Source organism: Narcine bancroftii, chromosome 5 (genome assembly GCF_036971445.1).
Source record: "Narcine bancroftii isolate sNarBan1 chromosome 5, sNarBan1.hap1, whole genome shotgun sequence".
NCBI lineage: Eukaryota > Metazoa > Chordata > Chondrichthyes > Torpediniformes > Narcinidae > Narcine > Narcine bancroftii.
Window position 1 is genome coordinate 225,825,905 of NC_091473.1, and position 14,273 is coordinate 225,840,177.

The 14,273-nt window shown below is 42.8% G+C and overlaps 1 protein-coding gene across 3 annotated transcripts in view; it reads left to right on the forward strand.

The window, feature by feature from the left end:
- trim33 (tripartite motif containing 33) overlaps nt 1–14,273 on the forward strand; it is a 175,391-nt gene that overhangs the window by 137,036 nt on the left and 24,082 nt on the right. For 2 of the 3 annotated variants that reach the window (XM_069941504.1, XM_069941505.1), the window contains exons 12-15: nt 6,867–7,011; nt 7,958–8,059; nt 8,539–8,614; nt 10,119–10,287. In XM_069941504.1, the coding sequence (XP_069797605.1) occupies nt 6,867–7,011; nt 7,958–8,059; nt 8,539–8,614; nt 10,119–10,287 (492 nt within the window). The remainder of the gene's footprint in view (nt 1–6,866; nt 7,012–7,957; nt 8,060–8,538; nt 8,615–10,118; nt 10,288–14,273) is intronic. The other variant, XM_069941506.1, reaches the window with a different exon arrangement.

A 14,273-nucleotide genomic window follows, 5' to 3' on the forward strand; every position in this document is an offset into this window, starting at 1 on the left:
AAAAAGAAATTTTGAGGGTACAGAGTAGTTATGTCCCAGTGTGGATCAAAGGAAAGGCTGGAAGTCATAGGGAGGCTTGGTTTTCGAGGAATATTGGAAATTTGGTTAGGAGAAAAAGGGAGGTGTACAAGAGGTATAAAGAGCAGGGAGCTGAGAAGTTGAAGGAGGACTACAAGGAGTGTAGAAGGAATCTTAAGAAAGAAATTAGAAAGGCCAAAAAAAGGCATGAAGAGGCTTTGGCTGACAGAGTAAAAATAAATCCAAAGGGTTTCTATAAGTACATTAAAAGTAATAGATTAGTGAGAGATAAAATTGGACCCCTTGTAGATAGCGAGGGTAGGCTGAGTGAGAAGTCTGAGGAAATGGGGGAAATTTTGAATGATTTCTTTGCCTCGGTATTCACTAGGGAAAAAAATGTTGAACCAGTTGAAGTAAAGAAAAATAGTGGGGAGGTCATGAAGCATATAAGGATAACCGAGGAGGTAGTGATGGCTGTGTTAAAAAAGATAAAGGTGGATAAATCTCCCGGACCGGACAAAATATTCCCTAGGACACTCAGGGAGGCTAGTGGACAGTTAGTGGGGCCATTAACAGAGATATTTAGGATGTCATTGGCCACGGGGGTGGTGCCAAATGATTGGAGGGTGGCGCATGTGGTTCCTCTGTTTAAGAAAGGGTCCAAATGCAAACCTGGGAATTATAGGCCTGTAAGTCTGACGTCTGTGGTGGACAAGTTGATGGAAAGTGTTCTGAGGGATGCTATTTACAAATTTTTGGAGGTACAGGGATTGATAGGGAGTAATCAGCATGATTTTGTCAGGGGTAGATCATGCTTTACAAACCTGATTGAGTTCTTCGAGGGGGTTACAAAAAAGGTTGATGAAGGGAAAGCTGTGGATGTTGTCTATTTCCCCACAGGAGGTTAGGAAAAAAGGTGGAGGCATTAGACATAAATAAAGAGGTAGTGAAATGGATTCAGCAGTGGTTGGATGGGAGGTGTCAGAGAGTAGTGGTAGAAAATTGTTTGTCCAATTGGAGGCTGGTGACTAGTAGAGTTCCTCAGTGTTCGGTCCTGGGTCCACTATTATTTGTTATATATATTAACGATCTGGATGTAGGGGTGGAGAATTGGATAAGCAAGTTTGCGGATGACACAAAGATTGGTGGTATTGTGCACAGTGAGGTAGATTACCGTAGATTAAAAGGTGATTTAGGAAGGCTGGAGGTGTGGGCTGAGAAATGACTGATGGAATTTAATACAGATAAATGTGAGGTGCTACATTTTGGAAAGGCAAATTTAAATAGGTCATATACATTGAATGGTAGAGAATTGAGGAGTGCAGAGCAACAAAGGGATTTAGGAGTGATGGTAAATAGTACCCTCAAGGCTGATACTCAGGTAGTTGGTGTGGTGAAGAAGGCATTTGGAATGTTGGCCTTCATAAATCGGAGTATTGAATTCAAGAGTAGGGAGGTTATGATGAAATTGTACAAGGCATTGGTGAGGCCAAATTTGGAGTACTGTGTACAGTTTTGGTCACCAAATTATAGGAAAGATATAAACAAAATAGAGAGAGTTCACGAGAATGTTGACAGGATTTCAGGGTCTGAGTTACAGGGAAAGGTTGTGCAGACTGGGGCTTTTTTCTGTGGAGCGTAGAAGATTGAGAGGGGACTTGATAGAGGTGTTTAAGATTTTAAAAGGGACAGACAGAGTAAATGTGGATAGGCTTTTTCAATTAAGAAAGGGGGAGATTCAAACTAGAGGACATGGTTTAAGATTGAAGGGGGAAAATTATAAGGGGAACATGAGGGGAAATTTCTTTACGCAGAGGGTGGTGGGAATGTGGAATGAGCTTCCGGCAGACGTGGTCAAGGCGGGATCATTGGTTACATTTAAGGAAAGACTGGATCGTTACATGGATAGGAGGGGACTAGAGGGGTATGGACCGGGTGCTGGTCAGTGGGACTAGGAGGGTGGGGATTTGCTACGGCATGGACTAGTAGGGCCGAGCTGGCCTGTTCTGTGCTGTAAGTGGTTAAATGGTTATATGGCAACAATATTCTCAAAAGTGGACCTTGTGTGAGGATATCACCAGATTGCGGTGCATCCTGATGACGTCCCTAAGATGGCCATCATCACTCCATTTGGGCTATTCGAGTTCCTGAGGATGCCATTTGGGCTCAAAAATGTGGCTCAGATATTCCAGCGACTGATGGACGGAGTGGGCACTTTTGTCTACCTCGACGATCCTCGTGGCAAGAAGAACCCGACAGGAGCACCTTCAGCTCCTCCGAAATCTCTGTAGTTGTCTGCAGGAGTTCGGCCTCACCATCAACCTGGCCAAATGCCAGTTTGGCCTGAACACCACAGACTTCCCGACAAGGTAGAGCCCATCCGCAACTTCCTGAAGCCCAGTTCTGATGCGCCCTCTGTTCATCCTGATGTCCAGCAAGGAGAAGGACCTGACCTGGGATGACAAATCCGCACGTGAATTTGTGGAAAACAAAGAAGCCCTGGGCAAAGCGGCACTCCTGATCCACCCCAGACCAGTTGCACCCATGGCCTTCACAGTCGATGCCTCAGGAACAGAGATTGGTGGAGTCCTGGAGCAGCAGATAGAAGGAAGTTGGTACCCACTAGCTTTCTTCAGCAAACATCTAAAGTACTGTGCTTTCGATAGAGAGGTGCTGGTGCTGTACTTAGCCATCCGTCACTTCTAGTACTCTCATGAGGGAAGGGCTTTCACGGACCACAAACCTCTGACTTTCACCCTGGGTAAATGTTCGATCCCTGGTCAGCCCGCCCACAGAGACACTTGTCTTACATCTCGGAATACACCACTTATGTCCAGCACATCTCTGGCAAAGACAACGTAATTGCGGATGCCTTGTCAAGACACAGTATCCACTCCCTGGTCAATGGTCTGGACACAGCACTGGCAGAGGCAGAGCAGCAGGACGACGAGGACCCGCAGTACAGGACCGCTGTCGCAGGCCTTCGGCTAAAGGACGTTCCAGTCGGCACAGGTACTACCTCCCTCCTGTGCGATGTGGCCACCGGGCAGGTTTGACCTATTGTCCCAATGGCATGGAGGTGACGAGTTTTTGACTCCATCCATGGGCTGGCACACCTATCCATCAGGACTATGGTCTGGCTGGTGGCCAGCAAGTGTGTGTGGCAAAGATTGCAGAAATAAGTCCAGGGGTGGGCCAAGGCTTATACGCAGTGCCAAACGGCCAAAGTGCAGTGACACACCAAGGTCCTCCCACAGCTTTTTGAGCCAACGGAACGCAGGTTTGACCACATTCTCGTGGACATAGTGGGACCCTTGCCAGCCTCTCAGGATTTCTGCTACCTGTTCACAGTGGTCAACCGCTTCACCCGGTGGCAAGAAGCAATTCCCCTGGCCAACACATCCACCAGGACCTGTGCCAAAGCACTCCTCTTGTCCTGGATTGAAAGATTCAGACTGCCACAGCACATCACTTCTGATTGAGGCACACAGTTCACCTCCAGTTTGTGGACCACATTGCCAATCTGTGGGGTGCTCAGCTACACCATACAACGGCATACCACCTGCAAGCCAACAGCATGGTGGAGTGTTTCCACAGGCACCTCAAGATTGCCCTCATGACTAGACTCAAGGGCCCCAACTGGGTGGACGAGCTACCATGTGCACTACTGGGCAGCCGAACAGCGTCAAAAGAAGACCTCCACATATGCTCCGCTGAACTCGTCCATGGAGCCCCATTCGGTTCCCAGGGATTTCGTTCCACAAGCCAGAGGACAGCAGGAGGAGACAACCACCTTTCTGGACAGGCTGCGCAAAATGATAAGTAACCTGGCTCCAATCCCACCCTCCAGACCTGGACAAGCCAAATTCAACATCCCCAAAGAACCCAAGGACTGTGAATACGTGTTTGTACTCAGAGGACCCCACTGTTCACCACTGCAAAAGCCATACGAAGGTCCCCTTCAAGTCATCCGGAACAATGGAGCCACCTTCAAGCTGGGCATCAGTGGTAAACCAAAGATCTTCACTATAGATAGACTCAAGCCTGCCCACATAGACCCAGCAGAACCTGTGGAGACACCAAAAGTCGTTGGGGACTATACCTACGAACACTATAGATTGTAACATCGTTTCTGGGGGGGGGGGGGGGCACAATTGCAGAGATCGGGCTGGCACATCATGTGGCAGCAAATGCGGACAGAGATCGCTAAAGTGACTCCCAGGACAACGAACTGGCGGGGGTAGAAGCTGGGGCAGCATTAGACCAACAGCCCTAAAATGGCGTTGGTCAAGCTGCCCAGCTAACTCAGCAGAAACAGGCTGGGGAAGAAGGGCATTCATATGTATTGGACCTTCCTGCATGCTATTGTTATTCATGTGGCTGACTCAGTCAATCAGCGGAAAAAAAAACGGCGGGAACTTGAACAGTATAAAAGCAGCCTTTCCAGCCCTAATAAAGGAGTGAGTTTAACCTGCCACACTCTAGTGAGTGTTTCTTTGTAGTGGTCGGCTACAATGTCTAAATTAAAAAAAAAACCATTTAAATGTAAAAATACATTTATCCCATCTTATCATAATCAGTATTTTTGTTTTATTCCACTCCCACATGCGCTTATCAAGATACCCAATCTCTTATTACATTAATTTATTCCTTGTGGTAGCATGTATCATATTCATGCTACACTGGGTAAAGTAGTTTTTCCTGTATTCCCTATTGGATTTATCCTCAACTAGCTGTGATCTTGGACTATCTGTAGTAATTTATAATTCCATAATTTTCTTTGAATTGACATCTATTTGTCGGCTCTTTCACTTTTTTTTCTTGGGAAATAAAAGACAGCTGCCTGCATTTCCAGATAAATCTCCTTTCAGGACTGGTGATTTGTTGTTGTCCCTACAGCCCATGTATTACTTTTTTTGCCCAAAAATCGTGTGTTTCCTATATGACCAGTGCAGAAGTCAACTCCACTATTTTGGCCCTGGACGCCCACCTATCCAAGCTCCCGATGCCCCAATCTCAGGTCCTTGCTCCAGACGTCCACACTCCTGACACCGACCATGGACACTCACCCCAGCCACTGGCCCACCAGAGCCCCTGATTTCCCCGAACCGCCAACCCCTTCCTTGATGACTCGACCATCTGAGCTCCTGATGCCCTGACTATTGTTAGGTCTGCTTTGTTCATGAATGAGTGAGACAAACACCAGGCTGAGTCGAAATCAGGGTTCTTTGTTCTTTATTACCGGATTGTAACACTTGCGACTAACCATGTTAGTCGGAGAATGCATTCTGCCGTTATCAGCAAAATGGTGATTTTTTATACCCTTGGATATGTGCTTAGAACATCATCATATCATTACTTGTCCAATGACTAAAACTGTTGCTATCCTTTCCCTGCTAGCTTCCTGCCTCTCAATCCATCAATGTCTCTCTTATCTTGTAAGTACAAGGATGCATTCACATCTTGTTACAGCCCTGCACATTCCCATCCCATGATGTTTTACCTAACAGGAGTACAAGGACACCTCCCCTTCTTATTACAGCCCTGTACAGGGTAACTCCTTACACATTCCCATCTCATGATGTTTTACCTTACACTATGAACCCTCGCCTCGGCCACCTGCCCATCCAAGCTTCTGGCCTCGGATCCTCGCTTCGGCCACAGTCTCTCCTAGGCCCTGACTTCCTGCCCTTTCAAGCTCGCGATGCCTTGAATGTGGACTGTCACCCGATCCTGGCAATCTGAGCTCCCAACAACTTGAACGATACAGGTACTTAACGTGAACAAAAGTATCACCCATGTAAAAGATAACCCCCACCAAATTTGACCTGAAAAATGCAACTATTATACAAGCATATATGGTATTGTTACCCAAAATGATTCATAAAAGGCTTATACACTCCAACCAGACAAATAAAACATCAATTTCCATTAATATCCTGCAAGTGTGGCATCTAAGTTCGCCTTCTAAATTCCATGCAATTGAGTAACCACACTTTAAAAAAAAATTGCAGGAATCACTCAGCACATTAGGCACCATCTGAAGATTTTTCAAAAGTTATTTCACAAATTGACAAACACCAGAACTACTGATGCTTTGAAACATTTTCTGATGTGTTCCAGATACATTTTCTGATGTGTTCCAGATACATTTTCTGATGTGTTCCAGATACATTATGTAGTCGTGTAATTTAATCTTTGGACTTCAAGTATCATCCTTTTAAATTAATACTAAACTCTTCCAAGGTTAGGATTACCGGTTGGGAACATTTGCTCTCAAATTGAGGATTTAGTTATTCAGTATATGTTCCTCTGTATGAAACGATGCAAAATTGATAGAGGAGTAATTATTATTAGGTGGGTCTACAAACCTTTGATTGAAGTGCGGTCATCCACTTTGAATGATGGAAGAAGGAAACGAGGATCCTGTTACTTTGCATGTGGTTGACCACAAATTTGAATAGAGGCAGCAGAATTCCTGCGATATTTATAGTTTACTATAAAAGCCATTCAGTTAGCTTTTACTGTTTTCTTCACTTATCCATTATTTTTTTTAAGGATCATGTAGATCCAAGTTTCCTTGGATTTTCAGTTTCTAAGTTTCCATGATATTTGCAGTATTTTCTTTACCTTCAGCTAAGAGTGGATAACTGATCACAATTTAGGTTGTAATCAGCTTATCGGGATACATAATTGTTATTGGAATTTAAGCAATCACTGCTGTCAATATAAATTTTAATGTTACTTGAAAACTCAAGAAGATTGGATGGTGTTTGCTGTTATTTTAATGTTATTATCTTTCTTGTAAATGACTTTGCTCCTTATTTTGTTCAATATTCCTTTCACAGCTGGATGACGCTGGTTCAAGTACCTTAGATAATCTTTTGAGCAGATTTATCTCTGAGAGTCACCACCATCCCCCACCATTGCCACCATCGTCCTCCAGTTCAAATCCATCCCCTGGACCCTCAGCACCATCCCCTGGACCAGCAAGTAAGTAAATAAAATGTGTGAAATGGTTACAGATATTATACTACTGAAGAGTAAAAATTTTCCAATCAAATACAGCTTGAGATTTTTGGCTAGAATGACCTGTATTTAGTACATTTATTGTTATAAAACTTGCATACATAGCAAACACTTGGCTTAGAAAATAGCTGGTTGAAGAAGTCTGCTAAAATTTTCAGAAAAGAATAGGATACACTGTGGTTTCTAAGCTGTTCAACTTTTAAAAGAATTTGTCATAGACAATTTTCTGAAATTCATGGTTAAATTATTTTTAAACACTGTAGGAAGCAGATTAATAATATGGTAGTAATCTCTTCAGTTGTTTGAGACCTGTACAATGAAAACAATGCGATACATGAATTATAGGATTGTCAGATAACATGTCCCCTGCAATGTAATATTGATGGTGTTTTGAATAATTTAAAAGCTTGGATGCTGCCTTCAAGAGCACTTTGACCAAAAATGATCTGATTTGTCTTGTACAGTACGGAAACGAGCACAGCTTGTCCACACTGAACAATGCACCTTCTTGCTTTAGTCCCACTTGCCCTCCTAAGGCCCATGCATCTCAAAGTCTCTCTCTCATAGTTCTCCAAGTGTTTCTTCGAGGAAGCTAACGTACCTGCCTCTACCACTTTGTCAGGTAGCTCGTACCATATGCCCACCACCTTCAGTGAAGGACTCTCCCCTCATATCCCTTCTAAATCCTTCCACCTCACCTTATGGTGGCACCATCTTGTAATAAATTCTCCTACACTAGGAAACTGTCTCTATTCAGCTTTCTATGCCTCTCCTAATTTTGTAGACCTCGATAAGACCCCCTCTCAATCTTGTATGCTCCAAGGAAAACAGGATAATCTCATAACTTCCCTAATTCTCTTTTAATTCTTGACTGTACTCTTTCCAACTTTATAATATTCTTTCCATATAGGCGAGCAAAACTGTACGCAGTACTCCAAGTGTGGCCTCACCAACATCTTGTACAACTTCAACACGACTTCCCAACACTTATTCATCAAGACAAACAGCCCAGGTGCTCTCTTCACTACTCTCCACCTGTGCTGATGTTTTTAAAGAGCTATGCACCTGCAACCCTTGGTCCCTCTGTTCCATAAGACTGAACGATTTCTGTTGTCCATTGTGACTTTCAATAAAAGATGTATATTTTTAAAATTTGTAAAAAAAAAAATCCATTTTTTAAACATGTAAGAATTGTTGAAGTTATTGATCCTTTGCATTTTGTGATATTTTGCAAGTACCAACAAAGCTAAGGTAAAAAGCATTGGACGGTGTTGAGGCTCTTACTTGGCCAGCTCTGCCAAGTTACAGCCACAGGGAAATCTACCAATGCAGCTTAGAAATTTGTACAGTATCGGAATCAAAATGGCAAAAAATCTTAAAGCCACCTGTTTTAGTTGGGTGTGAAGTGCATGTCTCTGATTCTTCATTAACTATATTTATAGTTTATCATAGGCTCGGTTAATATTTGAAACAATATTTAATATTTTTCAGTTGCAGCGTTTGCAATGGCCAATTCTCATACTCCAGTCAGACCTTCAAGTACCTCTAGTACTGGTAGCAGAGGCAGGTAAGTACTTTTCAAAATTGTCAGTGTTGCTTTATGCTGAAACTGTGTTGACTTTCCCAGTCAATTATAAAGCTTTTAATTGAGTATCAGTACAAAAGTGACATTTTCAATCAGTCATAAGTTTTCTTGAGGATATTGAGATTAGTACCTGCTGAAGTGTGTCTTCAACCTTCTGTAAAGCATCCTTTGGAACAAGGTGCAAATAAATGCATTAGGTCTCTTGTGAAATGGTTAACATCGTACTGAAACAGGCTCTTTGGCCCACATGTCTGCGCCATACATACCCAATTTATGCTAAAATTTTGCTGCCCTCACATGATGCATATCCCTCTATTCCCCACATATTCATAGCTATTATGAAGTTGTTATGAATGACAAGGAAGATTCTCAAGTGATATTATCTATTTTAATTTGGATTATATCTAGGCAGAGAAAAATTAAGGTATCAAGGTATTTGTTGGAGCTTGACATTAATTTTCACTCAAGAACAGGTGTTGAGATTTATGCCCTCTGGCATGTTTCATGGTTCAATCGGATTAAGACAGATTTGTGACTCGAGGCCATTTAACCATTTTATTTCCTAACCCAGCCCCCCCCAAATCTTCGGTGATTTTAAATGACCAACTATTTGGTATCTTTTGTTTACAGGCAGGGAAAAAGTTCCAAACTTAATCACTTTTTGCACATAAACATGTTCCTAACTTCACTCATGAATGTTTGAGTTTGAATTTTAGGTGTTGTTACCAGAGGGAAAGGCGAATTTAAAAATATAGACTGCAAATAAGCAGTAGATCAACATCATTACTGGCGCCAAAAGCAAAATTGTCATTTTTGAGTTAATGACTTGTTATTGGAACTCGAGGCATTTTCAACTAATCAAATCAACCCTTAATACCAGAGATCATAGTTTTGATCTCTTTATAATTGGATATCTAGCACACTGGAATTCACTCAGCATTCCCTCGAAGGGCAATATTTCTTTGCTAAGGGATGATATTCAGAATTTTTTATCCCTACGTATTTTCTGTTTTCTACTTGTATAACACTCCATTCCATTAACCTTCCAATTATTTGATGTACCTCCATGTTGTCTTAATCTTTCTGCATGGGGTCCCTCAAGTTTCTTTGCCCCTAGCTTTTCACCCTTATTAGATACTGTGTTTTAGTCTCATAGGTCCCAAATGGTTGACATTATATTTGCTCAAATTGAAATTCATTTTCTGTTGTCTCATTCCTTAACCTGTTAAGTCTTGGCAAATTTATTTTTATCTATTGCTTCCAGAGTTCCTCATTTTTCAGTCAGATCTGGCTTAAGTTTATAAATGGATCAAATCAAAACTATATTGATATTCCCCAAAGAAATGCTCAATGGTGGCTGTGATATCACAACTCGATGGTGGTTGTGGCATCACAACATTGTTTATTGATGTAATCCTGTAGACATGCCAATTTCTATAAACTGTGACATAGTTGATGATTTCTAAATGCTAATGCTTCATTGCAGCTGCAGTTCCTCTGGTAGAGCTCATGGAACAGAGAAGGGGATCTCGGTCTTAAGAACAGATCAAGTCAAAGTAAAACAAGAGCCAGGCACTGAGGATGATGTGTGTAGTTTCTCCGGTGCTTCTGTAAAACATGAACATTTAGAAGATGGCCGTCGAAGTGCTTGTATGGTAAATCTTCAGTACTTGTGATATAATCAGGATCTTGTGTACATATATCTATATATTGAGAAGAATATACTTGAGAATGAAGGTTAAAATAAGCATATTATGTTAATAGTATAACATAATCCTGGAGAAACTCAGCAGGTCAAACAGCATAGTTTATATAGCAAAGATAACCAATGTTTCATGCCTAAGACCTTCATCAAGGTATGAGCAAAATGTAGGCAGGTACCTGAATAAAATGGTGAGTTGGTGGGGGGGTGGAGCGGAGAGAAGTGAGGGGCAGGAGAGGAGCACAGGCCCACAAGCAAGAGGTAATAGGTGGATGTTTAGCTTCTCAATTCTTCCTCCGCTACATTGGTGCTGTGTCACACACCAATGATGAACTCGTCACCTTTATTCACTTTGCTGGTTGCTCTCACCCAGACCTAAAATTCACTTGGTCCATCTCTGATGACACTCTCCCTACGATCTCTCTGTCTCCATCTCAAGAGACTAACTTTCTCCAGACGGTTTTTTTTTCAATCCTACCAACTCCCACAACCACCTTGACAGCACTTCTTCATATCCAGTCCCCTGTAAGGATTTAAATCCTTTCTCTCAATTTCTCGGTCTCTGTTGTATTGACCGCACTTCAGCAAGCCTGATCGCCTAGCTGTACTTCAACTCCTGGTGTACGAGCAGAGATTGACGACAGCACCAGCGGTGAAGACGGTGAAAGAATGGTTGAGGGAGGCAGAAGGGTGGCTGCAAGATTGCTTTGAATCAGTGGACTCATCCTTTGACCTGCATGAATATGCAACATGCATCGTCTTCATCAAGACCTGTGTGGACATTTGTGTACCCATGCGCACATACTGGAGTTCCCCAACCAGAAGCCTTGCACGATAAGATTCTCAACCTGTTGGGGGAAAGTTTAAGGCTAGTGATCCAGATCTCTACAAGAGATGTGGAAGGCTATCTCAGCAATAATTAAGCAATTTTGGAGGAAGCTAGAGACAGATACATTGAAGAGATTGAATTTTCTGTCTTACTTTCACTTTCTGATGATGGATCAAAGATGGGACCAGAGCTTTGATAAGTGACTCTTGCAGCTGTTCATACAGGTGGCGTCTTTGATGAGAAAGTGATTCTTTTGAAGAAGCTCAATGAATATTCCATTGCTCGAACATGAAGTTGAGGTTTCTGGCCTTCATCAGTCTGTACTAAATCCACAAAGAATTTCTCCATTTACCTCGTCCACTATGTGTGTTCCTCTGATATGAAGCACTTTGCAAAATGATTCTTCTTCCCACATTTATAGCAGGACTTTCCATAGGCAGGACACACCGTTGAAATAGGTCTACCTCTGCATCTGCTGCATTTTTTGTTTGAGTTTATCACTTTGCTTTGTTAATTTGGGAAACTCCTGGAGTTTTGCTTATCTCTTTTCACTGCATGCACTGTTGAGTCTGTCTTGTGCAACTCCTTAACTGTTTTGTCTATCTTGTGTAGCTCCTTAGCTTGTGCTCTTTCTCTAATTAGTGAATTTTTCAAATCTCCAGATGCACAGGACTTGCTCAATGTGTGAAGCTCGGCTAAGTACTGGTCAAAGCTCATATCTTGTTTCTGGTCACAGGAGAAAAAATTGAATCTCTCAAACATGATGTTTTTACTTGGAACAAGAAGCTCCTCAAATTTTGTAATTAGAGTGTCCAATGTGAAATCTGCCTCATCAGTTTGAAAAGTGTTATAGATGTCCAAGGCATTTTCACCCATCATGCAGAAACATAGACGCTTTCTGTTTTCCATAAGCTTCTCCCATTCCACCAGCTTCCAAATAAATGTTGAATTGCTGCTTGAAGCATTTCCAATGATCGACTAGATTGCTAGTAAACTGGATCGGTGGAGGAGGACTTAACATCCATAACTTGTCTATTGTCTTTTCTTCCTTACTCAGGCACTTATGGCCCCATGTTATACTTGTCCTTTCAGTAAGAACAACTGTGCGAAGGAAACCGGAAATTATTTTTGTCGGGAAGCTCGGGAGTTGCAGCTGGAGATGGTCTGTGAAAGCATCTCGTGTAAAAATAAAATTAGCCAAGTTCTTATTGAAAGGACAAGCATAAGGGGCATCAATCATCTCGGTGCCTTAGAAGAGCAAAGTGAGTTGCCTTAACGACTATTACCAGTAGCACTCACATCTTCAGTGATGAAATGCTTTGAGAGGTTGGCCATGACAGAATTAACACTTACCTAAGGTCCGGGCCCACTGCAATATGCCTTCCGTCACAATTACAATATCACTGGCTCTCCAATCAGCTCTGAATCACCTAGAAAACAGCAACTCATACATATGTCTGTTCTTCATTGACAACAGCTCAGCCTTCAACACCATAATTCCCTTAGTGATGATCATCGAATTCCAAACCCTGGGCCTCTGCACCTCCTCTGCAACTGGATCCTCAGCTTACTCATCAGAAGACTGATGAGTAAACCATGTCTCCTTCTCACTGACAATCAACACAGGCGCATCTCAAAGATACGTGGTAAGCCAACTGCTCTACTCACTGTGCACCCATGACCGTGTGGCTAGCACAATTCAGATGCTATCTACAAATTTGCTGGAGCCACATGGTTGTCGGCAGAATCATAGATGGCAATGAGGAAGCGTACAGAGGGAGATAGATCAGCTCGCTGAGTGGTGCCATAACAACCTTGCACTCATCATTTGCAAAACCAAGGAAATAATTGTGGACTTCAGGAGGGAATCAGGAGAGCATAAAACTTATTGTAAGGTCAGCAGTGGAGAGTAAGAACTTCAAATTATTGGGTGTCAGCACTTCTGAGGATCTGTCCTGGAGCCTTCATGTCGATGCAATCACGAAGAGTGCTTGCCAGCAGCTATACTTTGATGGGATCCGATATGTTACAGAAGACTCTCAAAAACATCTACAGGAATATCGTGGAGAGCATCACTGTTCTGGTATGGATGAGCCAATGCTCAGGACAAGAAAAAAAGACTCCAGAGGGTTGTTAACTCTGCCTGTGACATCATGGGCACAAGACTTCACTCCATCAAGAACATCTACAAAAGGTGATGTCTTAAGGAAACAGTCTCTGTCCTGAAGGACCCCCACCACCCAGGCCATGCCCTCTTCACTTTGCTACCATCAAGAAAAAGGTACAGGAGCCTGAAGATGAGCAGTCAGCGGCACAAGGAGAGCTTCTTCCCCTCTGCCATCAGATTCCTGAACAATGACCATAGATACTGAGTTACTCTGACTATTTCTTGCTCTATTTTTATTTATTTTATGAGGTGGTTTATATACTTGTTTACACTGTGATGGTGCTGCAAAAAAAACCCCACATTTTGTGACGTGTTCATGACAATAAATTCTGATTCTACTCTGAAGATGATGTCTTCCAATTCAGATCATCTGAGGTGTTCTGTTTCAAAAAATGTGACTTCCCTCTACCACCATCAACTCAGCCCTTACCTGCATCTCCTCCATTTCCCATTCATCTGCCCTGGCCACTTCTGCCCCTAAACCCAACAAAAATAGGATTCACCTTGTTCTCAACTTCAACTCTACCAGCCTCTGCATCCAAGGTATTATCTTCCAAAATTTCTCTCATCTACAACATGATCCCACCACCTGACACTTCATCTCCCCTATCCACCTGCAAAGACCACGCCCTCTATGATTCCCTTGTCCAATTATCCCTTCTCACTAATCGCCCTCTTGGTTCTTTCTCCCGTGACTTCAGGCAGTGCCACACTTGCTCCTTCACCATCATTCTGGGCCCCAGACAATCCTCCAATTTAAACAACACTTCATTTGTGAATCAGTGGCTGCCCGACTCACCGGAGTTCCCTACACCATGGCTGCCGCCTCGAACCCGAACTCACGAAACCTCAGCTGCCAACCTGAATACCAGCCTCAGCTGCCGACCCAATGAAGCTCCTGATGCTACAGCTGCCAACCCGAACACAGGCCACGCCTGCCGAC